Source organism: Mobula hypostoma, chromosome 7 (assembly GCF_963921235.1).
Source record: "Mobula hypostoma chromosome 7, sMobHyp1.1, whole genome shotgun sequence".
Taxonomy (NCBI): Eukaryota; Metazoa; Chordata; class Chondrichthyes; order Myliobatiformes; family Myliobatidae; genus Mobula; species Mobula hypostoma.
In genome coordinates, this window is record NC_086103.1 from 94,826,227 (window position 1) to 94,853,477 (window position 27,251).

General features: G+C 43.5%; 1 protein-coding gene across 1 annotated transcript in view; it reads right to left on the reverse strand.

The window, feature by feature from the left end:
* Positions 1-24,783: 24,783 nt before the first annotated feature.
* Positions 24,784-27,251, reverse strand: part of LOC134348983 (uncharacterized) — a 232,162-nt gene continuing 229,694 nt past the window's right edge. The window contains exon 8 of the mRNA XM_063052804.1: positions 24,784-26,327. Coding sequence (XP_062908874.1) covers positions 26,247-26,327 — 81 coding nt within the window. The 3' untranslated portion in view covers positions 24,784-26,246. The remainder of the gene's footprint in view (positions 26,328-27,251) is intronic.

The window sequence follows — 27,251 nt, forward strand, 5'->3', positions numbered from 1 at the left end:
TAAAGAATAATAAGACCATCAACTGGATTTGAAATACAGGGGTAGCATGCTGTCCTTCAAGAGGGATCACTACCCAAATGTTAAAATAGACCAATTAGATCGTATCAAATATGTAGCAGAGAATCCTAAACAAATCTACAATCTGTACAAGCTTAAAATATTATTTTTGTTTTACAGATTTCATGTTTCAATTATTTTACAACAGTCTATTTTTCAATTTATACTGTTCATTTTCTTCATTTTAAGTAATTTCAGGATGTTTCTTGAGAATGCATATGCGAAGGAAAGAGTCCATTTGCTTGCTTACGTTATTTGGAGGCGTCGTTGGGGGCTATGCGGGGGTAGCTGTGCTGCCCAGCTGTTTGAGCTGTCTTGATGGAACCCGTTATCCATCACCCTCAGGAAAGTAAGGTCATCCACTGAAGCCACTGGTTTGTTTTGATCCTTTGTACGGATAATGACAGATTCACCAATGCTAACTGTCAAACCTCTTTGCTGTGAGGTCAAGATCAGAGAGACAGGAGGCTAGCAGGACTGGCTGAAGCTCTTCTTGACATGGATGCTGCTAAAGAAGGAGGTTTTAAAAGTCTGGGCATTGTTTTCTAGAATGCTAGCTTTCTTGAATGTTGTTTACAGCCCTGTCCTATACAGTTGCTAAGTATACCCACAGGCAAAACAATCTCAGGTTGTTTGTGGTGCCCTATGTTCCCTCTAAACTGTGCGCATGTGCGCATGCACACAAGTTTTTCAACCAGCGCACAAAGGAAATGAATGTGCACACAAAAGGTTAGTTACCTAAAATAATGTAGTAATTAATAATTATACTTATTGAAAATAATCTTTTAGCTAACTGTTTCTGTTAACTAGTTAGTCAGTTTTTCAAATTCCACAATGCATGTCAGTAATTTATGTCACCTCACCTTTCCCATTCCGGTTTCTACAGCTGCATCACGGCGGCAGCCAAGTTTGGCGGACAGTGTTCATATTGTAAAGTTTACAAAGATCTGTTTCAAATCCTGTAGATAGATTACTAAGTTTTTATTGAAAAAAATATTGATTCACTATGTCGAATTCAAAAGAAGCGAAGGGCGTGAAGCACAAAAGAACTGCAAATCTGGCAAGTAAATCGCACTTGGATAGTGTACAAAAGCTCAAGCAGCAGAACCCATCATTACCCGTTACAGGAGTGCCACGCATGTTACAGTTGAGTGCAGATGAGCGAGAGCAAAAACGATCAAACCCAGAGGAGATCAAAGTTCTTACTGACAGTGTGTTGTTAGCTGTTAAAATGAATAACTCTTTACATTCAGTTCAACACATCAATGAACATATAGAAAAGTATGTTCAATTCCCAGACAGCTGGCAAAGCAAAAATTATGCGTTCGAATTTCTGGAGACTATCAACTATATTGTTCAGAAAGACACGTTTGAAGAAATAGCATCAGCAGATTTTCATACATTAGCAGTTGATGAAACCACAGACATATCTGTCAACAAATGTCTCATTCTGTACTTCAAATTCAGATCTAAAGATTGTACTGTTTATAAAATGTTTTTTGGCGGAATAGTTCAGCTGCAGGCGTGTGATGCCTCTTCTATTGTTTCAGCGATCAAGCAGTTTTATGAAGAGAAGAAACTTGACCTCCATAAAATGGTGATGTTTACGTCAGTAATGTTGGGCAGAATTAATGGTGTTGCAGTAAGACTTACAGGACATTCCACACTTAGTTCAGCAACACTGTGTAGCACACCATGAAGATCTGGGGATTTGTGATGTATGGAAAGAAGTCAAGTTAATCAGAGACATTGAAACTTTATGAGAACAATCTGTACAATGTTTTCTCGATCTGCAGTTAAAAGATGTGAATTTAAAGAAATTGCAGAGTTGATTTCAGACCACTTAATGAAGTCAGATGGTTATCTGGACACTTTGCATTGCAGGCAGTAATAAAAAATTATGAGGCACCGATCACATACTTTGAAGATCAGTCAAATGACCCTGTGGCTAAATACTGTCACAAGAAATCGATATGTTGATGAGAATCAAAAGATATCAATTGGATGGAAGTTCTATTAGTCTAGATAGAGTTTACAAAGAATGGGCAAATGCCAAAACAGGAGAGAGAAAAAATAACTGAGTGACTTAAATATGTATGTTATTTTGTTGTTATTCTGTGAAGTTTTATGTCAAATATTTTGTAAACCTACATAAACTGTGCCATGTGTGCATTCAGTGCCCACATACTTTTGTCACAGGAAAAAAATTTGCACAACGTAAGATTTTTGCGCACACTGACTACTAAAAATTAGAGGGAACATTGGTGGTGACGTGTATGTACTCTGATAATAAATTTTATTACCCATCTAAATGCTGACTTCTGTGCAAAGGGAGCATTTGGAGGCCCATTATGTTGCTCAGTGCAATAAGTCTCTAGCTATATCATCTTTTCTCAATGTCTTCAACATAACTGATGATGCATCACCTTACACACTTAAGACCTGTGCAAATGTGTTGCAGACAGTTGGGCAGTAAGTCTCACTACTTTAACCTCAGTATGGGAAGAGGTGGCAACTAGAGAGGAAGGGGATTCATCTCCCTCCCCGCCTTGCTGTAAAGAGATACCTGTGTTGTTCTTCACAGATCGGGCAGATGAATGTGTTGTGTTGCAACATGTTTGTGGCTGTTGCATTCAGAGCATTGGATGACAGCATTACCCAGTGGCTGGTTGAAGAACAGCAGTGGAAACATACGGAGTGCTCTTTGATGAAGACCCTTCATTCCTCTAGAGGTTCCTGAAGCTTCTATACTTCCGGAGAGGGTGTGGTTTCCAATGTAGAGGGCATTGTTTGTTAATACCTTCTGACATTTTAGAATCGTCCTTTTGGACAGTGTTGTCCACCTCAGTTTTATGCATCATGACAGGGCCTCTAACAGGTTTCTCTGATTTAGGTGGTGCTGAGCTAGAGCTGGGGTTAAGTTAGGGTCGTACAGTACAGTACCTCACTTTGACTTCAGTCCACATGAAACTGGAAAAGAAGGAGAAAGGTGGGAAGCTGACTCCCTTTTCCAGTTTGTATCTAGTTCCCTCTGACATCCATGTCTCCTGCAGACTAAAGGGGAGTTTCTCCAACATGGAACTAATTCTTCATGCAGTGTTGAGGTAAGGCAAGCCATGTAAGTGGCCTTTAGCTGCCTCCAATTCCAATAGCTGGTCTCCTAGCTCTCGCAAGTGTTGGGGTTCCCAGCTAGAAATCTCGGAAAAGCACTCGTTTGTTGAAGGGAATGGTCTCCATTGCCTCTGCTATGAGAGCAGCACTGGGGTGTTTCATGTGAACTGACCTTAATCTGTTTGTATGCTCATCGGACTTGGGTCCAAGCCATTCACCAGAAGGCCAAGTTCTTCACTGGGCTCAAGGTTGAGGTCTTCAGTGATGTTGGAGAATGTGGACTTCCAAGCCCAGTAATTTTCTGGCTTATCATCGAGTTTAGTGAGTCCAGCTCTCAGCAGGTCACGTCATACTAGAAATCTCACAAGATCTAATACATGATGATTAGGTTAGGGTTCATTGGGGGTGTGGTGCACCTTACCAGGAGGCTGAGCAGCATCACAACCTGTGTTATGCCATGGTACATAGGAGCCTTGGAGTCTACTATTACATGGCTGCATGTCTCCTTCATATCAATGGGCTGGTGACTGGCCGGTCACTGAATGTTTGAAGATATCTGCCTGTTCGGGTGAGCATCTGAGGGAGGCGGTCTCTCTTCTGTCCCGTTTGGGTAAAAGGTGTTGAGTTGCGAAGTAAGTATCCTGAGGAAGGGGAGCCCCCATTTCAGCCTGGATGTCTGGACTAAGTCTTCACGGTCTGCTGGTGAGCATGAGCAGGCTGGTCTTGAACACACCTCATAGTCCTCTCAGCTGAACGACATGGTGAGTGTGAGCATGAGCAGGCTGGTCTTGAACATACCTCATAGTCCTCTCAGCTGAACGACATGGTGAGTGTAATCTAAATCACCATTATCAGCTAGCTGCTCCATGCCCGCTTCATAAACTTGGTTTTGGCTGAAGCCGCCTCTGGCTCTTTGCCATGCTGCAGTGCCCCTACTGTGGAATCCAGGCGGGTTTTCTCTATGTTCAGTTCAGCCTGTCTCACTTTTACAGCAATTTCTCGTTCTGCAAATGACACCCTGGCACGGGCTTCCTTGCTTGCCATTGATCCGTTAGACTGTCTAGATAATCGAGGCGACCTAAATGAAATCACTGACCCGGCTTCAAGACTCCTCCATTGCTGAAATTTTAACTTTCTTTTGTGCGGGAGCTTGCAGAATCAATATCAATCCAGCAGGGGTGCAATCACTATTGAGAGTGTCTTTTTACTAATCTGCCTTCACTCAGCCTTTTCCCTGTTACCTCAACCTAGACAGACAGCTAACTCCAATCGCAGCGTAGCTGCATTGAAGGTGGTTTTATTACTCACCGATGTGTTATGGTACCGAGATGGTGTGAAAAGACAGCACTTCTTAGTGTTCTAATGAAAGGCAGATTCAAATATCGATCACCTTTGTTACTATTGGGAGGGCTGCAGAATACTCCCAAAAAGCTGACTGCTCCCTTCCTGTTTTTGACTACCACCCACACTGACCCACCACAAGTCCACCCTTTTTGCAGTTGTGATACTCTCCCTCATCACTCACTAACCTCTTTTACCATCCTGCCTCTCCATTTTGAAACGTCTAAAAGCTGGAACATCAGCAGCCATTCATTCTTCCCCTTTTGGCAGCTGAGTCTCCGACAATGGCCACAATGTTGTAGTTCCGTGTACTGACCCATGCTCTACCTTCATCATCCTTGTTCCAAATAATTCTTGCTTTCAGATAGACACGACAACCCACCCCACTGACTCTGTGCTATCAACTGCCTACCCTTCCTCACAATCTCTCTACTTGCTCCATCTACCTGTATACTATTTGACCATAAGATAGAGAAGCAGAAGTAGGCCATTCGGCCCATCGAGTCTGCTCTGCCATTCTATCATGGATTGATCCAATTCTTCTAGTTATCCCCATTTCCCCTGCCTTCTCCCCATAGCCTTTGATGCCCTGGCTAATCAAGAACCTATCTATCTCTGCCTTAAGTACACCCAATGACTTGGCCTCCACAGCCACCCATGGCAACAAATTCCACAGATTTACCACCCTCTGACTAAAGTAATTTCTCCGAATCTCTGTTCTAAATGAATGCCCATCAATCCTGAAGTCCTAGACTCCCCTACCATGAGAAAGAACTTTGCCATATCTAATCTGTTCAGGCATTTTAACATTCAGAATGTTTCTATGAGATCCCTGTCATTCTCCTGAACTCCAGGGAATATAGCGCAAGAGCTCATATCCTTTCATTCCTGGAATCATTCTTGTGAATCTTCTTTAAACCCTCTCCAATGTCAGTATATGCTTTCTAAAATAAGGAGCCCAAAACTGCACACAATGCTCCGAGTAGTCTCATGATTGCCTTATAGAGCCTCAACATCACATCCCTGCTCTTATATTCTATACCTCTGGAAATGAATGCCAACATTGCATTTGCCTTCTTCACCACTGACTCAACCTGGGGGTTAACGTTTAGGGTATCCTGTACAAGGACTCCCAAGTCTCTTTGCATCTCTGCATTTTGAATTCTCTCCCCATCTAAATAATAGTCTGCCCATTTGTTTCTTCCATCAAAATGCATGACCATACACTTTACAACATTATATTTCATTTGCCACTTTGCCCATTCTCCTAAACTATCTAAGTCTCTCTGCAGGCGGTACCAACTGCCTAGGCTTCTTCACAATCTCTCGACATGCTGCATGTACCTGTAAATCAACTGACCCTCACTCTGATTCCTATCCCCCATTAAACAAATATCTATCAAATCATCCTATTCTTACACTCAGTGCTGTGTGGCACTGGCAGCAATCCGGAGATGGTTACCCTTAAATCTTGCTTTTCTAGCTACCGGTGTCCTCTCTTCAGGATCATATACCATTTCATGTCATTGGTACCAATATGTACTATGATTTTTTGCTGTTCACCCTCTCCCTTTAGACCTGATCTCAGACAGTACTGACCCTGGCTTCTGAGAGTCAACATACTGTCTAGGAATCTCTTTCATGTCCAAACTATCTCCTGTCTGCTCCCATAAGCATTGAATTCCCTATCACCACTGCACTCCTCTTCCCTCACTTTCCTTTCTGAGTCACAGAGCAAGGGTCAGTTCCACAGACCTGGTTACTGCAATGTTCCCAAACTAGGTTGTTTCCCCACAATATGCAAGTGTTGTACTTATTACTGAGGTGAATGACCACAGGGGTACTTTGCACTATCTACCTATTCCCTTTCCTTCTCCTGATGGTCACTCTGCTACCAGCCTCGTGCAACTTAGAGATGTGTACTTCCTTGTAAGCTCTTAGCTCTCATTCTATCATATCTAAATGAGCCTTAGGTGATCCAACTGCCACTCCAGCTCCCTAACATAGTCCATAAGGAGCTGCACTTCATACAGACGTAGTTATGCAGTCATCAGCATAGTGGGGGATAAGTTGCAATATGGACTGTTTCACATAGCCGATGAAAAGGCAGGTGTAGCTGGGGCCCATGTGAGTGTCCATGGTTTCAGCTTCAATTTGGAGAAACTGGGAGGAGCAAGAAGAGAAACTTTAGTGTGAGGACCAGTTCTGCCAGACACTAGTTAGGTCTGTCCTCAAGAAAGAAACAGAGAGCTTTAAGACCTTCCTGTTGGAGGATGGAAGTGTATGACAATCATGAAAATAAAGTGAATCAGACCAAAGAATTGAGCATTATTGAAGCGATGGAGAGCATGTGAAGTGTCACAGAAGGGTCTGGACCAAAGGGGAAAAATGGAATTGAAAGATACCTCCGATGTCTCTTCTTTAGTCAAAGTTCAAAAGTTCAAAGTACATTCATTATCAAAGTACGTTATACAACCTAGAGATTTGTGTTCTAATAGGCAGCTGCAAAACAACGAAACCCAAGAGAAGCCTTTGAAAAGAGAAGACTGTCAAACACCCCCATGTGCAGAGAAAAAAAATCCTGCCAACAATGAATGCAAATAGCGTTTCGAACTGAAGTCCACAAGAGAGTCCGTCCACAAACTCTTAGTTCAGCCCAAAGCCAAGTAAAGCCCAGAGTGCAGCAGCTAAACCAGCCTATCCCTCACCTCAGACCCCGACACCCTGACCTTTTTGATCTGACCCAGTGCCTAAATCATCGTTCAAACATCATGTTCTATCACTTCAGTAGGCTCTGGGACCTGGGTCATGCAGACCTGATTTGGCTTAAACCCGATCTTTCCAATTCAGCCCGGCGCTTTTAATTCAATCGAATCTCAGATCTTCCTCTCTCTAGGTGATGGGCCCACTACCTTGCCTTGCCTTGGTTCTGCCACATCGAATTGCCTCCAAGTCCAAAGGGAAGTTACAGGCTATTGTTTGTGATGATCGTTTACAAGAAAAAGAGTGATTAAGAAAATATTTAGTTGTTTCCTTTGTTTCATTGGCCACCAGCCAGAAACCACTGAAATTTACCAGCGTTATCTTAAACCAGAAGCCATTTAAGTCATTTCCACCTCATGTAGCCTAACAGTTTGATGGGGACTGGTATGGCACCTAAGTAATTTGAAGATACAGCAGTCAATCAGATGATTCATCATTGTCTCTGATACCGTCTAAAAGTAAATTGCAGAAGACCACAGGTGTGAAATGATCAGGTAGTCTTTTAAGTAGTATTTTTGCAGTGAAAAGATTGAAACAGAAAGTTGCTTCCTTACAAATACCCCATAATTTTTGTAAAGAAGAAAGCAGAGTCTAATAACAACTGAAAACACAGCAGTTGCAAATTGCATTGCATGCAGACATCTAAAATAGAGTAGGGATCCAATCAGCATCTTGAGCCTACTCAACCATTCAATAATATCCTGGCATAATTCTGTGTCTTGTCTTTCAAACATTTGCTTTGCACTACTATGGGCCATCAGAACGCTAGATAAATTTTACAAACTGCACTAATTACTTAGAATGACTACTCAACAATATTTAATTGCATATGTAACATTGAATCAGGTTTGCAGGTCTGGCAAGTGATACAGAACACACTGAATGTGAATCATTTATATACAAAGAGCAAAAATTCAAAAGGTCATTGAAATCAGTTCCTGGCACCATGCTGAGGAAGGCTATCATTCAAAACCTTCCTTCCTTTGTAAAAACCCTCTTACCGACCAACCAGCATGGGCAAGGTGCTCATCCAGGGCACTGGAGTGGCATATGTATGGCACCCCATATCAACCGTACCACCCTGTGGAACCACGGGTAGACATAGGAACTGCATATCCAGTGCGTGCCATTCTGCATCCAACAAGTGCCCACCTTCACAACACCATTTGGCATAGACACAGCTGCCCCGGAAACCACTCCTGCTCACACTTGCCATACACCTTGCACCCTGTACCTGTACTCAACAGACCACCTACACCAACACTGTCAGATGGGGAAATCACTAGGAGTCAGGACATTCCAATTAAACAAATGGTACGTAGGGAAATACCAGCCCTTAAAGTACTCACTCCACCAGGGCTATGAGCCCCTTAAGGCTGGTGCAATATTTGGATTGAGATTGGCTGGAATAGACTGCTCCCTCCTAGCTCCCCCAAAACTGAATGCCAAAACATGAGAAGCCGGATAATTTCCCCAACAGTCTTTTCCTTTGTTGTCAAAGGGTTCAGCACCAGTGGCACCCCGTCAGTGATGTAGTAAGGAGTCTTCATACATATTCAGCAATTTGACCCATTGGTCTGGCGTGTAAATTCAAACACTGTCCCAGGAATGTATCACATGATCTCCCACCACAAATTAGCATCCACCCCTTTGCCATTCAGTAATGCAGGGAGATACAATTGCACTCACTCCTGATTAGTCACTGGATATTTAGAAAACACAAAAACAATAGAACTGCTAGAATTGCTCCCGAAATGTTCAATTCCCTTTGAAATGTTGGCATCTCATATCTGGAATAAAGTTGCCCAAATTTGTACCCTATCAACTGAAATTTCATAAGGCCAGTATGAAATTTTGGGTCATTCCTAAAACCAATTGCATGGGATATTTAGACAATTAACACATAACAGATTAAGAAAACAAGAAACAGAGTAACAGAATAGAACATAAAACAGGCTTCTTTAAAACTTCATATAGGATTGCAAAAACACAGTTAATTTCTCACAGAGAAATAGTTCACTTATCAGAGAACAAATGAGAAGGAAAAATCAATTGGGCAGAGTCCGATACATTCACAGTCTCTTCAAGCAAACGTTCGCCCACGCACACACACGCAAACTGACGCACGTGACCACACTTCACATATTTCTCCGGATTCAAATCATTCACACTCTATTTACAGGGAAGAGGAATGCAGGTCAGATGATCCCCTCCCTGTGAAGATGAGGCATAAAGTCTGATTCCGACTGCTGCTGAATGTTACCTAAGGTCCTTTGTAGGGAATTCTGAATTAATTGAATTGAATTGACTTTATTACTTACATCCTTCATGTACATGAGTAAAAATCTTTACGTTACGTCTCCATCTAAATGTGTAATGTACAATTTATAGTAATTTATAATAAATAGTATGTACAACAGGACAGTCAATATAACTTAGAAATACAATTGTATCAGCATGAATTAATCAGTCTTATGGCCTGGTGGAAGAGGCTGTCCCGGAGCCTGTTGGTCCTGGCTTTTATGTTGTGGTACCGAAGGTAGCAGCTGGAACAGTTTGTGGTTGGGGTGACTCAGGTCCCCAATAACCCTTCGGGCCCTTTTTATGCACCTGTCTTTGTAAATATCCTGAATTGTGGGAGGTTCACATCTATAGATGTGCTGGGCTGTCGACACCACTCTCTGCAGAGTCCTGTGGTTAAGGGAGGTACAGTTCCCATACCAGGCAGTGATGCAGCCACTCAGGATGCTCTCAATTGTGCTCTGGTAAAAAGTTCTTTGGATTTGGGGGCCAATACCAAACTTCTTCAATCGTCTAGAGTTGAAAGAGGCATTGTTGTGCCTTTTTCACCACACAGCCGGTATGTACAGACCACTTGAGATCCTCTTAAGATCCGAGGAACTTAAAGCTGTTTACCCTCTCAACCCCAGGTCCATTGACGTCAATAGGGGTTAGCCTGTATCTACTCCTCCTGCAGTTCACAACCAGTTCCTTTGTTTCTGCAACATTGAGGGAGAGGTTGTTTTCTTGACACCACTGTGTCAGGGTGATGGCTTCTTCTCTGTAGGCTGCCTCATTATCATTTAAGGTTAGACTAATCAATGTAGTATTGTCAGCAAATTTAATTAGCAGATTAGAGCTGTGGGTGGTGACAAAGCCATGAGTATGCAAAGAGTAAAGGAGGGGGCTTAGGACACTCCTGTGTTGAGGATCAGAGGGCAGAGGTGAGGGAGCCCACTCTTACCACCTGCCCGCAATCTGACAGGAAGTCCAGGATCCAGCTGCACAAGGCCAAGGTCTCTTGAGCTTTTTGTTGAGTCTGGAGGGAATTATGGAGTTGAATGCTGAACTGTACCCCAAGAACAGCATTCTCACATAAGCATCCTTCTCCTCCAGATGTGTAAGGACAGTGTGTAGAGCTGTGGCTATTGTGTCATCTGTTGATTGGTTGTGTTAGCAGACGAATTGTAGGGGTTCCAGTGTGGGTGGTAGCAAGCTGCAGATGTAGTCCTTGACCAGCCGCTCAAAGTATTTGCTTATTATTGGAATGCAAGGAATCTAGCAGAAGATAAAAAGGAGCCTTTATCAGGAGGGGACTTGGAGAATGACCATTCCCTGTCAACATTCTCCCTTTTTGCTTCCCCAAACAGTACTTCGGAAAAGGACCTTGACGATTGTAGGGATGATGTACAGCGGACTGAAAAGCTTGAGCATGTAGATATTTAGGAAGAGGATGTGCTGGAGCTTTTGGAAAGCATCAAGTTGGATAAGTCACCAGGACCAGACGGGATGTACCCCAGGCTTCTGTGGGAGGAGAGGGAAGAGATTGCTGAGCCTCTGGCGATGATCTTTGCATCATCAATGAGGACAGGAGAGGTTCGGGAGGATTGGAGGGTTGCGGATGTCGTTCCTTTATTCAAAAAAGGGTGTAGAGATAGCCCAGGAAATTATAGACCAGTGAGTCTTACTTCAGTGGTTGGTAATTTGGTGGAAAAGATCCTGAGAGGCAGGATTTATGAACATTTGGAGAGGCATAATATGATTAGGAATAGTCAACATGGCTTTGTCAAAAGCAGATCGTGCCTTACGAGCCTGATTGAATTTTTTGAAGATGTGACTAAACACATTGATGAAGGAAGGGCACTAGATGTAGTGTATATGGATTTCAGCAAGGCATTTAATAAGATACCCCATTCAAGGCTATTGAGAAAGTAAGGAGGCATGGGATCCAAGGGGACATTACTTTGTGGAACTAGAATTGGCTTGCTCACAGAAAGCAAAGAGTGGTTGTAGACGGGTCATATTCTGCATGGAGGTCGGTGACCAGTGATGTGCCTCAGGGATTTGTTCTGGGACTCCTTCTCTTTGTGATTTTTATAAATGAGCTGGATGACAAAGTGGAGGGATGGGTTAGTAAATTTGCTGATGACACAAAGGTTGGGGGTGTTGTGGATAGTGTGGAGGGATGTCAGAGGTTACAGCAGGACATCAATAGGATGCAAAACTGGGCTGAGAAGTGGCTGATGGAGTTCAACCCAGATATGTGTGGGGTGGTTCGTTCTGGTAGGTCAAATATGATGGCAGAATATAGTATTAATGGTAAAATTCTCGGCAGTGTGGAGGATCAGAGAGATCTTGGGGTCCGAGTCCCTCGGACACTCAAAGCTGCTGCGCAGGTTGACTGTGTGGTTAAGAAGGCATACGGTGCACTGGCCTTCATCAACCGTGGGATTGAGTTCAAGAGCCAAGAGGTAATGTTCCAGCTATATAGGACCCTGGTCAGACCCCACTTGGAGTACTGGTCACCTCACTACAGGAAGGATGTGGAAACTATAGAAAGTGTACAGAGGAGATTTACAAGGATGTTGCCTGGATTGGGGAGCATGACTTATGAGAGTAGGTTGAGTGAACTTGGCCTTTTCTCCTTGGAGAGGTGGAAGATGAGAGGTGACCTGAGAGAGGTGTATAAGATGATGAGAGGCATTGATCGTGTGGATAGTCAGAGGCTTTTTCCTAGGGCTGAAGTGGCTAACATGAGAGGGCACAGTTTTAAGGTGCTTAGAGGTAGGTACAGAGGAGATGTCAGAATTAAGTTTTTTTTGTGCACTGACTGGTGAGTACATGGATTGATCTGCTGGCAACGGTGGTGGAGGCGGATACAATAAGGTCTTTTAAGAGACTCCTGGACAGATACATGGAGCTTAGAAAAATAGAAGGCTATGGGTAACCCTAGGTAATTTCTAAAGTAAGTACATGTACGGCACAGCATTGTGGGCTGAAAGTCCTGTATTGTGCTGCAGGTTTTCTATGTTTAGCCATAGTCATAGTCATACATTATTGATCCCGGCGGGGGAAATTGGTTTTCGTTACAGTTGCACCATAAATAATGAATGGTAATAAAACCGTAAATAGTTTAATAGTAATATGTAAATTATGCCAGGAAATAAGTCCAGGACCAGCCTATTGGCTCAGGGTGTCTGAGCCTCCAAGGGAGGAGTTGTAAAGTTTGATGGCCACAGGCAGGAATGACTTCCTATGACGCTCTGTGTTGCATCACGGTGGAATGAGCCTCTGGCTGAATGTACTCCTGTGCCCAACCAGTACATTATGTAGTGGATGGGAGACATTGTCCAAGATGACATGCAACTTGGACAGCAACCTCTTTTCAGACACCACCGTCAGAGAGTCCAGTTCCATCCCCACAACATCACTGGCCTTACGAATAAGTTTGTTGATTCTGTTGCCGTCTGCTACCCTCAGCCTGCTACCCCAGCACACAACAGCAAACATGATAGCACTGGCCACCACAGACTCGTAGAACATCCTCAGCATCATCTGGCAGATGTTAAAGGACCTCAGTCTCCTCAGGAAATAGAGACATAGAAACATAGAAAATAGGTGCAGGAGCAGGCCATTCGGCCCTTCGAGCCTGCACCGCCATTCAGTATGATCATGGCTGATCATCCAACTCAGAACCCTGTACCAGCCTTCCCTCCATACCCCCTGATCCCTTTAGCCACAAGGGCCATATCTAACTCCCTCTTAAATATAGCCAATGAACTGTCCTCAACTGTTTCCTGTGGCAGAGAATTCCACAGATTCACCACTCTCTATGTGATGAAGTTTTTCCTAATCTCGGTCCTAAAAGGCTTCCCCTTTATCCTCAAACTGTGACCCCTCGTTCTGGACTTCCTCAACATCGGGAACAATCTTCCTGCATCTAGCCTGTCCAATCCCTTTAGGATTTTATACATTTCAATAAGATCCTCCCCTCAATCTTCTAAATTCCAATGAGTACAAGCCTAGTTCATCCAGTCCTTCATCATATGAAAGTCCTGCCATCCCAGGAATCAATCTGGTGAACCTTCTTTGTACTCCCTCGATGGCAAAAATGTCTTTCCTCAGATTAGGGGACCAAAACTGCACACAATACTCCAGGTGTGGTCTCACCAAGGCCTTGTACAACTGCAGTAGTACCTCCCCGCTCCTGTACTCGAATCCTCTTGCTATAAATGCCAGCATACCATTAGCCTTTTCCACCGCCTGCTGTACCTGCATGCCCACTTTCAATGACTGGTGTATAATGACACCCAGGTCTCGTTGCATCTCCCCTTTTCCTAATCGGCCACCATTCAGATAATAATCTGTTTTCCTGTTTTTGCCACCAAAGTGGATAACTTCACATTTATCCACATTAAATTGCATCTGCCATGAATTTGCCCACTCACCTAACCTATTCAAGTCACCCTGCATCCTCTTAGCATCCTCCTCACAGCTAACACTGCCGCCCAGCTTCGTGTCATCCACAAACTTGGAGATGCTGCATTTAATTCCCTCATCCAAGTCATTAATATATATTGTAAACAACTGGGGTCCCAGCACTGAGCCTTGCGGTACCCCACAAGTCACCGCCTGTCATTCTGGAAAGATCCCGTTTATTCCCACTCTTTGCTTCCTGTCTGCCAACCAATTCTCTATCCACATCAATACCTTACCCCCAATACCGCGTGCTTTAAGTTTGCACACTAATCTCCTGTGTGGGACCTTGTCAAAAGCCTTTTGAAAATCCAAATATACCACATCCACTGGTTCTCCCCTATCCACTCTACTAGTTACATACTCAAAAAATTCTATGAGATTCGTCAGACATGATTTTCCTTTCACAAATCCATGCTGACTTTGTCCGATGATTTCAGTGCTTTCCAAATGTGCTGTTATCACATCTTTGATAACTGACTCTAGCAGTTTCCCCACCACCGACGTTAGGCTAACTGGTCTATAATTCCCCGGTTTCTCTCTCCCTTCTTTTTTAAAAAGTGGGGTTACATTAGCCACCCTCCAATCCTCAGGAACTAGTCCAGAATCTAAAGAGTTTTGAAAAATTATCACTAATGCATCCACTATTTCTTGGGCTACTTCCTTAAGCACTCCGGGATGCAGACCATCTGGCCCTGGGGATTTATCTGCCTTTAATCCCTTCAATTTACCTAACACCACTTCCCTACTAACATGTATTTCGCTCAGTTCCTCCATCTCACTGGACCCTCTGTCCCCTACTATTTCTGGAAGATTATTTATGTCCTCCTTAGTGAAGACAGAACCAAAGTAATTATTCAATTGGTCTGCCATGTCCTTGCTCTGACAGCTCTGATCCTTCTTGTAGACAGTCACAGTGGTCTTCGACCAGTCCAGTTTATTGTCAATTTGTATCCCCCGGTATTTGTAATCCTCCACCATGTCCACACTGACCCCCTGGATGGAAATAGGGGTCACCGGTACCTTAGCTCTCCTCAGGTCTACCACCAGCTCCTTAGACTTTTTCACATTAAGCTGCAGATAATTCTGCTCATACCATGTGACAAAGTTTCCTACCGTAGCCCTGTACTCAGCCTCATCTCCTTTGCTGATGCATCCAACTATGGCAGAGTCATCAGAAAACTTCTGAAGATGACAAGACTCTGTGCAGTAGTTGAAGTCCGAGGTGTAAATGGTGAAGAGAAAGGGAGACAAGTCAGTCCCCTGTGGAGCCCCAGTGCTGCTAATCACTCTGTCGGACACACAGTGTTGCAAGCACACGTACTGTGGTCTGCCAGTCAGGTAATCAAGAATCCATGACCAGGAAAGCATCCACCTGCATCCCTGTCAGCTTCTCCCCCAGCAGAGCAGGGCAGATGGTGTTGAACGCACTGGAAAAGTCAAAAAACATGACCCTCACAGTGCTCACTGGCTTGTCCAGGTGGGCGTAGACCCGGTTCAGCAGGTAGACGATGGCATCCTCAACTCCTAGTCGGGGCTGGTAGGCGAACTGGAGGGGATCTAAGTGTGGCCTGACCATAGGCCGGAGCAGCTCCAGAACAGGTCTCTCCAGGGTCTTCATGATGTGGAAGGTCAATGCCACCGGTCTGTAGTCATTGAGGCCACTGGGGTGCGGCGTCTTCAGCACAGGGACGAGGCAGGACGTCTTCCACAGCACAGGAACCCTCCGGAGCATCAGGCTCGGGTTGAATACATGGCAAAGTACTCCACATAGCTGAGGGGCACAGGCTTTGAGCACCCTGGTACTGAAACCATCCGGCCCTGCAGCCTTGCTTGGGTTGAGACGTTTCAGCTCTCTTCTCACCTGTTTAGCTGTGAAGCCCACCGTGGTGGTTTCGTGTGAGGAAGGGGTATAGTCATGAGAGCAGGGTGGGGGACTGTGAGGAGGGGTAGGAGGGGAGAGTGGAATATGTGTTGGTTGGGGGCCGACAACAGATGACTCATGTGGGGGATGGGCAGGGGCCACAATGTCAAATCTGTTAAAGAACAGGGTAAGTTCGTTGGTCCTGTCCACACTGCCTTCTGCTCCTCTGTTGCTAGTTTGCCGGAACTGAGTGATGGTCCTCATCCCCCTCCAGATCTCTCACATGTTGCTCTGCTGGAGTTTCCACTCAAGCTTCCTCCTGTACCTGTCTTTAGCCTCCACTCCTCCCTACTCCCATCTCTAAATGCCCTCTTTTTAGCGTTCAGGATGTCCTTAATGTCCTTTGTTACCCATGGCTTGTTATTTGAATAACAAAGGACAGTTCTTGTCGGAACATTGCAGTCCACACAGAAGTTGACGTAATCAGTGATGCACTCTGTGAGCCCATCAATATCCTCTCCATGTGGCTCACAGAGTGCCTGCCAGTCTGTTACCTCAAATCAACCCTGGAGCGCATCATAAGCCTCCTCCGACCATTTTCTCACTGTCCTCGAGGTTGCAGGTTTACTCTTCACCAGAGGCACATAGCAGGGTTTTAGATGCACCAGGTTGTGATCTGACCTTCCCAGTGGGGGGAGGGGAGAGGAGCTGTAGGCATCCGTAACGTTGTCGTACATCAAATCCAGAGTCCTCTCCCCTCTGGTTGTACAGCTCACATACTGTGAGCAATGTTTCCTTCACATTGCACAGAGAGTAGGGGTAGGAACCCCATCTACCTACATCTCTGGGACCCCAGCTTCGAGCAACATGCCAGATAACATCCCACTCCCCATCTGCTTATCTAACTTCCACAACTGCCTACACATACCCGCTTTCACATACACTAAACCTTGTAATAATTGAAGCACAGCACATGTAGGTTGACCAACAGCAGGTGGGATTAAAGACAGAAATACCCCTATAATTTGGGAAACTGGCCATAACCACATGTCCTATCATTCCAGAAATTAATTCAACGTTCTCTGGCAGAGTACCACTATTGCCTCATAATTCTGTGATCAGGGCCCACTGGTGTCGAACTCTAGTGCTCCCCCTCTACTATGCTCCACTCTGTTTGGGGTTTTAAATTCCACTCAGTAGGAGAATGATATTTAGATTTAATGGCTCACATTACTCGATCCCATAGTGATTGTTTGCTAGTGCTTTTGGGGAGGTTTTAAACTAATATGGCAGGGGGATGGGAAACTACACAAAAAGAAGAGGGAAGTGATGCAGAGCCCAAAGCTAAAGTTAGTAAAGAAAAGAGTAAGAGTAGAGTGCATAAAAGTAAAAAGCAAAAATCCCATAGGTCACTAGATTCTAAAAGGACAATGAGTAGAAAGGCACTTATCTAAATGCCTGTAGTATTAGAAACAAGGTTAGTGAACTTGTGACACATATCAGTACCAAGGCATGTGATTTAGTGGCCATTACAGAAACCTAGTTGCAAGGTGAAGATGACTGGGAATTAAATATCTAAGGGTATCAGGTAATACGGAAATATAGGCAGGCAAAGGAGGTGGGTGGCGCTCTTAATTAAGGGTGAGATCAGGGCGATTGTGAGAGACGATATAAGATCTATGGAGCAGAATGTTGAGTCCATCTGGGTAGAAATTAAGAATAATAAAGGGAAAAAAAGTCACTGGTGGGAGTTGTCTATAGGCCACCTAATAAAAATATTGCCGTGGCAGAGGTGATTAACCAAGAAATAACTGAGGCTTGTAAGAACAGAACAGCAGTTGTCATGGGGGATTTAAACTTCCACATAGATTGGGTGAATCAGGTTGGTCAAGGAAGTCTTGAGGAGGACTTCATAGAATGCATCCGTGATGGCTTTCTTGAGCAGCGTGTTAGTGAACCTGCGAGGGAAAATGCTATCTTAGATCTAGTCCTGTGCAATGAGACAAGTAAGGTTAACAATCTTGTAGTCAGGGATCCTCTTGGAAAGAGTGATCATAATATGATTGAATTTCGCATACAGATGGAGGATGAAATAGTTCGAACTAAAACTAGTGTATTATGCTTGAACAAGGGAGACTACAACAGGATGAGGGAGGAGTTGGCTGATGTGGATTGGGCGCGCAGGCTATTTGGTAGGACAATAAAGGAACCCTGGGATGCATCCCATCAGGACCAGACTTATCTACCTTTAAGCCCTCAAGTTTGCTCACCACTATTGCTTTAATGACAGTGATTTAATGAGGTCCTCACCTCCCATTTCAGCCATAACATAATTCTTTGGCATATTAGATGTGTCCTCCACTGTGAAGACCAACACAAAATACTTGTTCAATGCCTGAGCCATTTCCTTATCACCCAATATCAATTTCCCCTTATTGTCTTCCAAGGGACCTATGTTGACTTTAGCCACCCTCTTCCACTTTATATATTTATAAAAACTTTTGCTATCTGTTTTTATATTTTGTGCTAATTTACTTTCATACTCCATCTTCCCTTTCCTTATTTCTTGTTTAGTTGTTCTTTGTTGCTTTTTAAAGTTTTCCCAATCCTCTAGTCTCCCACTACTCTTTGCAACTTTGTACACATGAGCTTTTAATTTGATACTATCTTTTATTTCCTTAGTTATCCAAGGCTGGATCTCCCCACACTTACTGTCCTTACTTTTGACTGGAATATACTTTTGTTGAGCACTGTGAAAAATCTCTTTGAAAGTATTTTTCACAGTGCTCAACAAAAGTATATTCCAGTCAAAAGTAAGGACAGTAAGTGTGGGGAGATCCAGCCTTGGATAACTAAGGAAATAAAAGATAGTATCAAATTAAAAGCTCATGTGTACAAAGTTGCAAAGAGTAGTGGGAGACTAGAGGATTGGGAAAACTTTAAAAAGCAACAAAGAACAACTAAGCAAGAAATAAGGAAAGGGAAGATGGAGTATGAAAGTAAATTAGCACAAAATATAAAAACAGATAGCAAAAGTTTTTATAAATATATAAAGCGGAAGAGGGTGACTAAAGTCAACGTAGGTCCCTTGGAAGACAATAAGGGGAAATTGATATTGGGTGATAAGGAAATGGCTCAGGCATCGAACAAGTATTTTGTGTTGGTCTTCACGGTGGAGGACACATCTAATATGCCAAAGAATTATGTTATGGACGAAATGGGAGGTGAGGATCTCATTAAAATCACTGTCATTAAAGCAATAGTGATGAGCAAACTTGAGGGCTTAAAGGTAGATAAGTCTCCTGGTCCTGATGGGATGCATCCCAGGGTGCTGAGGGAATTGGCAGAGGTTATAGTAGACATGTTGGTAATCACTTACCAAAATTCTCTAGACTCTGGGCAGGTCCTGGTGGATTGGAAGACAGCAAATGTCACGGCACTTTTAAAAAGAGGATGTAGGCAAAAGACGGACAACTAAAGGCCAGTTAGCTTAACATCTGTAGTCGGGAAAATGCTTGAAGCTTTCATTAAGGAAGAAATAATGAAACATTTAGAAAGGAGTGGTTCCATTGGACAGATGCAGCATGGATTCAGAAAGGGCAGGTCCTGTTGACAAACTTACTGGAGTTCTTTGAGGACATAATGAGTGCAGTGGATAGAGGGGAACAGGTGGATGTCATATACTTGGATTTCTAGAAGACGTTCAATAAGGTGCCGTATAAGAGACTTGCAAATAAGATACGGATGCATAGAGTTGGAGGAAGTGTATTGGCATGGATAGTGGATTGGTTAACCAATAGAATGCAGAGAGTTGGTATAAATGTGTGTTTCTCTGGTTGGCAGTCAGTGGTGAGTGGGGTGCCGCAGGGGTCGGTGCTGGGCCCACAGCTGTTTACCATTTACATTGATGATTTGGAAGAGGGGACTGAGTGTAGTGTAGCAAAATTTGCTGATCACACTAAACTGAGTGGAAAAGCAAATTGTACAGAGGATGTGGAGATCTGCAGAGAGATATAGATAGGTTAAGTGAATGGGCCAGGGTCTGGCAGATGGAATACAACTTTGGTAAATGTGAGATCATCCACTTTGGAAAGAATAATAGAAGAGCAGGTTATTATTTAAATGGTGAAAGATTGCATCATGATGTTGTGCAGAGGGACTTGGGAGTGCTTGTGCATGAATCACAAAAAGTTGGCTTGCAGGTACAACAGGTTATTAAGGCGGCAAACAAAATGTTGGCCTTCATTGCTAGAGGCATTGAATTCAAGAGCAGAGAGGTCATGCTGCAACTATACAGGTTACTGGTGAGGCCGCACCTGGAGTACTGTGTGCAGTCCTGGTCTCCATACTTGAGGAAGGATATACTGGCTTCGGAGGCAGTGCAGAGGAGGTTAACCAGTTTGATTCCAGAGATGAAGGGGTTAACCTATTGAGTCACCTGGGACTATACTCTCTGGAACTCAGAAAAATGAGAGGGGATCCGATAGAAAGATACAAAATTTTGAAAGGGATAGATAAGATATAAATAGGAAAGTTGTGTCCATTGGTAGGTGAGACGAGAACAAGGGGACATTGCCTCAAGATTCAGGGGAGAAAATTTAGGACGGAGATGAGGAGAAACTGTTTTTCCCAGAGAGTGGTGAATCTGTGGAATTCTCTGCCCAGGGAAGTAGTTGAGGCTTCTTCACTAAATATATTTAAGATACAATTATTTAGATTTTTACATAGTAGGGGAATTAAGGGTTATGGGGAAAAGGCAGGTAGATGGTGCTGAGTTTACAGACAGATCAGCCATGATCTTATAGAATGGCGGGGCAGGCTCGATGGGCCCGACGGCCTACTCCTGTTTCTATTTCTTATCATGTATTATATTCAAGGGAAGCAAGCAGTGTTCGCAGGGCATTATTGATTGCATGTTGGGATGATAGGCTCCCTAAGACACCCATCTATTAGATAGGCACAGTCTGGTAACACCCTCATCCCATATTCTCAAAAACCACATGGACAGAGACTCCCCAGGCTATCACCTAAAGTCATTATTTCCTCAGTGGAGAACTCCTTAGCCTGACCTTTGTTATAGAAACATAGAAAATAGGTGGAGTAGGCCATTCGGCCCTTTGAGCCTGCACCACCATTTATTATGATCATGGCTGATCATCCAACTCAGAACCCCACCCCAGCCTTCCCTCCATACCCCCTGACCCCCGTAGCCACAAGGGCCATATCTAACTCCCTCTTAAATATAGCCAATGAACTGCCCTCAACTATTTCCTGTGGCAGAGAATTCCACAGATTCACCACTCTCTGTGTGAAGAAGTTTTTCCTAATCTCGGTCCTAAAAGGCTTCCCCTCTATCCTCAAACTGTGACCCCTCGTTCTGGACTTCTCCAACATCGGGAACAATCTTCCTGCATCTAGCCTGTCCAATCCCTTTAGGATTTTATACGTTTCAATCAGATCCCCCCTCAATCTTCTAAATTCCAACGAGTACAAGCCCAGTTCATCCAGTCTTTCTTCATATGAAAGTCCTGCCATCCCAGGAATCAATCTGGTGAACCTTCTTTGTACTCCCTCTATGGCAAGGATGTCTTTCCTCAGATTAGGGGACCAAAACTGCACACAATACTCCAGGTGTGGTCTCACCAAGGCCTTGTACAACTGCAGTAGTACCTCCCTGCTCCTGTACTCGAATCCTCTCGCTATAAATGCCAGCATACCATTCGCCTTTTTCGCCGCCTGCTGTACCTGCATGCCCACTTTCAATGACTGGTGTATAATGACACCCAGGTCTCGTTGCACCTCCCCTTTTCCTAATGGGCCACCATTCAGATAATAATCTGTTTTCCTATTTTTGCCACCAAAGTGGATAACCTCACATTTATCCACATTAAATTGCATCTGCCATGAATTTGCCCACTCACCCAACCTATCCAAGTCACCCTGCATCCTCCTCACAGCTAACACTGCCACCCAGCTTCGTGTCATCCGCAAACTTGGAGATGCTGCATTCAATTCCCTCATCCAAGTCATTAATATATATTATAAACAACTGGGGTCCCAGCACTGAGCCTTGCGGTACCCCACTAGTCACTGCCTGCCATTCTGAAAAGGTCCCGTTTATTCCCACTCTTTGCTTCCTGTCTGCTAACCAATTCTCCACCCACACCAATACCTTACCCCCAATACCGTGTGCTTTAAGTTTGCACACTAATCTCCTGTGTGGGACCTTGTCAAAAGCCTTTTGAAAATCCAAATATACCACATCCACTGGTTCTCCCCTAACCACTCTACTAGTTACATCCTTGTATCATTACCCATACATTCCTGAGCCTCCTCCCCTTCACCCTTCCGAGAGGAAAAAGCCACGGGCTGACGCCTCCAACAGTGTGTGTTGGAATGTGTGATCACTGGCCTGGCCCATGCCATTTCAGATACACAAGGGAGATGGTGATCAATTTGAGGATTAAACTCAGGGGTCCATACTTCCCTCTCTCCCTCAGCTATGCAGAGATCTCCATCCCTTATTATGGCTCCAACCTTAACAGGGTCCGGCTGCCACACAGAGCCTAAGTGATGTAGCTTCATTATCTGACAAGCACTCTCCATATTCTTATCCTCCAATTTAGTAGCCCTCGTCTGAACCATCAATAGTGACTCTCTCAGAATAACAGTAGGACTAAGGTTCTTTATTTTATCATTTTGTACTGATGCTACAAACAGCCGCAACCATCCCACCAGTTTTCCTTTCCCATGAGAAAACCCAACGGTTTAAATATGGAAACAACGTGATGTCCCATTTCAACTCCGGCCAGTCTAACTGGACTGACCAACCTACTGGCATTCTATTACCCATCTGTAGGTTAGCCAGACTTCCAAGAGCCCTCACTATTATCTGTTCAAACTGGGACTCTGCATCTCTCATATGGGGGGGGGGGGGGAAATCACTCTTTCAAATAACCTTTTAAAGAAATGAATTTCTGCTCAAAACATCATATCATGCTCGCAGTGTCAAAATGTAATGTGGAATCAGGTTCATGGGTCTGGCAAGTGAGACAGAAAATACAGACTGTGAATGTATATTAATCATTTATTTACAAACAGCAAAAATTCAACCAAAAATTCATGTTCTCCAAGTTCCAGAAACTACAAAGTTGAATACTGAACAAACATACTTATTTAAAAGCTTGCGCAGAGCATACCTTCCCAATGGTCATGTGCACTGCTTGCCTTAAACAAAGGAAGAGACAGCAAGCCTCTTCCATGTGCTATTTGATACCGATGATATTTAACACTGGACACCATGTAGCTAACCAATGGGAAAAGCTGCTGCAGTTTTTAAACTAATCAATCATGATGGAAGTGACTTTCAACAGAATAAGCCATGGTCCCCACAGGACAGCTTATCACTCAAAAGTGCAGTACAGTGTGTTGAAAGGGCCAAGCTTTAAATGACATCAAACTTAAATACGTTGTGTACAGCCAGTCAAAGAAGAATTAGGCCAAAACTGCCATCAACCAAAAGTTCTGATAAAATTGTGCAGTGTTCTAATAGGACCACATGAATTTTGTTGTCCTATTACGCTAAGAATCAAAAGGAATCTTGGATCCAGAATACGGTCTCAGTTTAAATTGTACAAAGAGGAGCAGGGACGTATTTCTATATCTTTCCACAGAAGCTGCCTGACCTGCTGAGTGTCCCAGCATTCTCTTTTTTATTAGTTTAATATTTGTAAAGGAAGACTGCAAACTCATATCTTGAAGTCTTTCGCACACAATCTTTCTGGACATGTTTTCAAAAGAATTTCAGTCCAATATTGAGGTAAAGTAAATGAAGAAGCATTTTTTGTGTGAATATTCACCTGTACATCCACTATGACCTTCGCTCTCAACCAAGATACAACAGCTTTCACAATTAATAAACACAAAATATATTCTTTTGTCAAAATTAATAATACATTTTACAAAAATTACTTCCTCCTGAAATATAAAAATCCAAATGAAATTTTTAACAAATATATCATATTAAAATACAATTATAAATATGCAACCTGAGTTTTAATTCTTCAGTTTGAATTAAATTAAGCTAAGCTACAAGTTTAACTAAGCTGTTGAGTTTCCATGGAACAACTACAAAACATCTACATTGTTACTGATGAACTATGTTAGGAGCCCATGGTATTAAACATAAATTACTAACATGGTTAGAGCATAAACACGAGGAATTCTGCAGATGCTGGAAATTCAAGCAATACACATCAAAGTTGCTGATGAATGCAGCAGGCCAGGCAGCATCTCTAGAAAGAGGTACGGTCGACGTTTCAGGCCGAGACCCCTCGTCAGGACTAACTGAAGGAAGAGCTAGTAAGAGATTTGAAAGTGGGAGGTGGGGGAGATCCAAAATGATAGAAGACAGACAGAATATAAGGTGTTGTTCCTCCAACCTGAGTGTGGCTTCATCTTTACAGTCTTATATTCCGTCTGGGTAGCCTCCAACCTGATGGCATGAACATTGACTTTTCTAACTTTCGCTAATGCCCCACCTCCCCCTCGTACCCCATCCGTTATTTATTTATATACACACATTCTTTCTCTCTCTCTTTCCTTTTTCTCCCTCTGACTATACCCCTTGCCCATCCTCTGGGGTTTTCCCCCCTCCCCCTTTTCCTTCTCCCTGGGCCTCCTGTCCCATGATCCTCTCATATCCTTTTTGCCAATTACCTGTCCAGCTCTTGGCTCCATCCTTCCCCCTCCTGTCTTCTATCATTTTGGATCTCCCCCACCTCCCACTTTCAAATCTCTTACTAGCTCTTCCTTCAGTTAGTCCTGACGAAGGGTCTCGGCCCGAAACGTCGACCGTACCTCTTTCTAGAGATGCTGCCTGGCCTGCTGTGTTCACTAGCAACTTTGATGTGTGTAACATGGTTTGAACAATGGCTGTTTGGTAGGAGGCAGTGAATGGGAATAAAAGGTCCTTTTCTGGTTGGCTGTCAGTGACTAGTGGTGTTCCATAGGGGTCGGTGTTGGGACCACTTCTTTTTATGCTGTATATCAATAATTTAAATGATGGAATAGATTGAGGGAGTTAGATATGGCCCTTGTGGCTACGGGGGTCAGGGGGTATGGAGCGAAGGCTGGGGCGGGGTTCTGAGTTGGATGATCAGCCATGATCATAATAAATGGTGGGGCAGGCTCGAAGGGCCGAATGGCCTACTCCTGCACCTATTTTCTATGTTTCTATGGCTTTGTTGCCAGGTTTGTAGATGATACAAAGATTGGTGGAGGGGCAAGTAGTATTGAGGAAGCAGATAGGGTGTAGCGTAGAAGGTCTTAAACAGATTAGGAGAATGGACAAGAGAATGGCAAGTGAAATACAATGTTGGAAAATGCATGGTCATGCACTTTGGTAGTAGAAATCAATGTGCAGACTATTTTCTAAATGGAGAGAAAATCCAAAAACCTGAGATACAAAGGGACTTGGGAGTCCTTGTACAGAACACCCTAAAGGTTAACTTGTAGGTAGAGTCAGTGGTGAGGAAGGCACAAGCAAAAGGCAAGAGGTCTAGAATACAAGAGCAGGGATGTGATGCTGACACTTTATAAGGAACTGGTGAGGTCTTGGGTTCCTCCTCTACGAAAATATGTGCTGGCGTTGGAGTGGGTTCAGAGGAGGTTCACAAGGATTATTCTGGGAATTAAAGGGTTATCATACAAGGAATGTTTGATAGCTCTGGGTTGGTACTTGCTGGAATTTAGAAGGATGGGGGTATCTCATTGAAACATTTCGAAGGTTGAAAGCCTGGACAGAGTAGATGTGGAAAGGATATTTCCCATGGTGGGGGAGTCTAGGACAAGAGGGTATAGCTTCAAGGGAGAGTGGCATCCATTTAAAACAGAGATGCGGAGAAATTTCTTCAGCCAAAGGGTGGTGAATTTGTGGAATCAGTTGCCACATGCAGCTGTGGAGGCCAGGTCATTGGGTGTATTTAAGGCAGAGCTTGATAGTTCTTGATTGGACACAGCATCAAAGGTTACAGGGAGAAGGTCGAAGAGTGGGACTGAGGAAGGAAAATAAAGGATCAGCCATGATTGAATGGAGCAGGGTCGATGGGCCAAATGGCTTAATTCTGCTCCTACAGCATGTCTTATGGTCTGATGGACTAATCCGATACTTCTGCCTCACCTGAGTGACTCCAGTTGTAAAGAGCTCTAAATAATTTAAACAATGAAAAATTAGTAATTTTTGGTGTTCCAAGCCAGAAAAAAATAAGTAGAAAGGTGTCACAGGATAATATAACATAACTCTTTATTATGGTTGTTGAAGTTTTGTACCAGATTTGAAAAGTGAGCAGAACAATCAGCAGAGCTTGAGATCGCGTGTATACTCACTGTAGAGTTCATGCCATATTTGAAAAGTGAGCGGAGCTGTCGGGAAATCCTGCAGGGAAAATTTGTAGACATAACAGACAGTTGCAAGAAAAATAAGGCTGTGGTAGTATTGACTATATTCCACATATTCAATGGAACTCCCAAAGGGGTAGATGGGATAGAGTTTGTCAAATATGTTCAGCAAAGTTTCCTTACTCAATATACAGAGGCCTCAAATTGAGAGTGTGATACTGGACCTCCTCTTAGGGAATGAGTCAGGACAGATGACAAAAGTTTGTGTAGGGGAACAGTTTGGATCTAGTGGTTATAGTTCTATTAATTTCAGGATAATTAAAGAGAAGGATTGGTCTGATCCTTGGATTGAGATAATAAATTGGAAAAGGGTCCATTTAGATGGCATCAGAAAGGATCTGGCAGCCGGATTGGGATAGGATGTTACCTGGCAAAGGGATGCTCGGTACGTGGGAGGCCTTTAAAGGTGATATATTGAAATATTGAGAGAACAGAGTTTATCTGTTCCTGTAAGAATAATAGGCAATGCTGACAGGTTTAGGAAATACTGGTCTTCATGGTATATTAAGACCCTAGCTAAGAAGAAGAAGGAAGTGCACAGCAGGTATATGCAGCAAGGAGTAAATGAGGCTCTTGAGTATAAAATACAAGAGAACTTTTAAGAGGGAAATCAGGAAGGCTAAAAGAAGGCATGAGGTTGTGAAGAAGAATCCCATGGGATTCTACAGATATATTAAGAGCAAGGGACAAAATTGGTCCACTTGATGATCAGAGCAGTTATCAAGGCATGGAGCCAAAAGAGATGGGGGAGATCTTCAATTGTTTTTTTACATCTTGATTTACTTTGGAGATGGACACCGAGTCTGTAGAAGTGAGGCAAGACAGTAGTGTTTCTTTGTATTTCCTTGAGTGTCTGCAAGACAATGGATCTTAGGGTAGTATAAGGTAACATATCTACTTT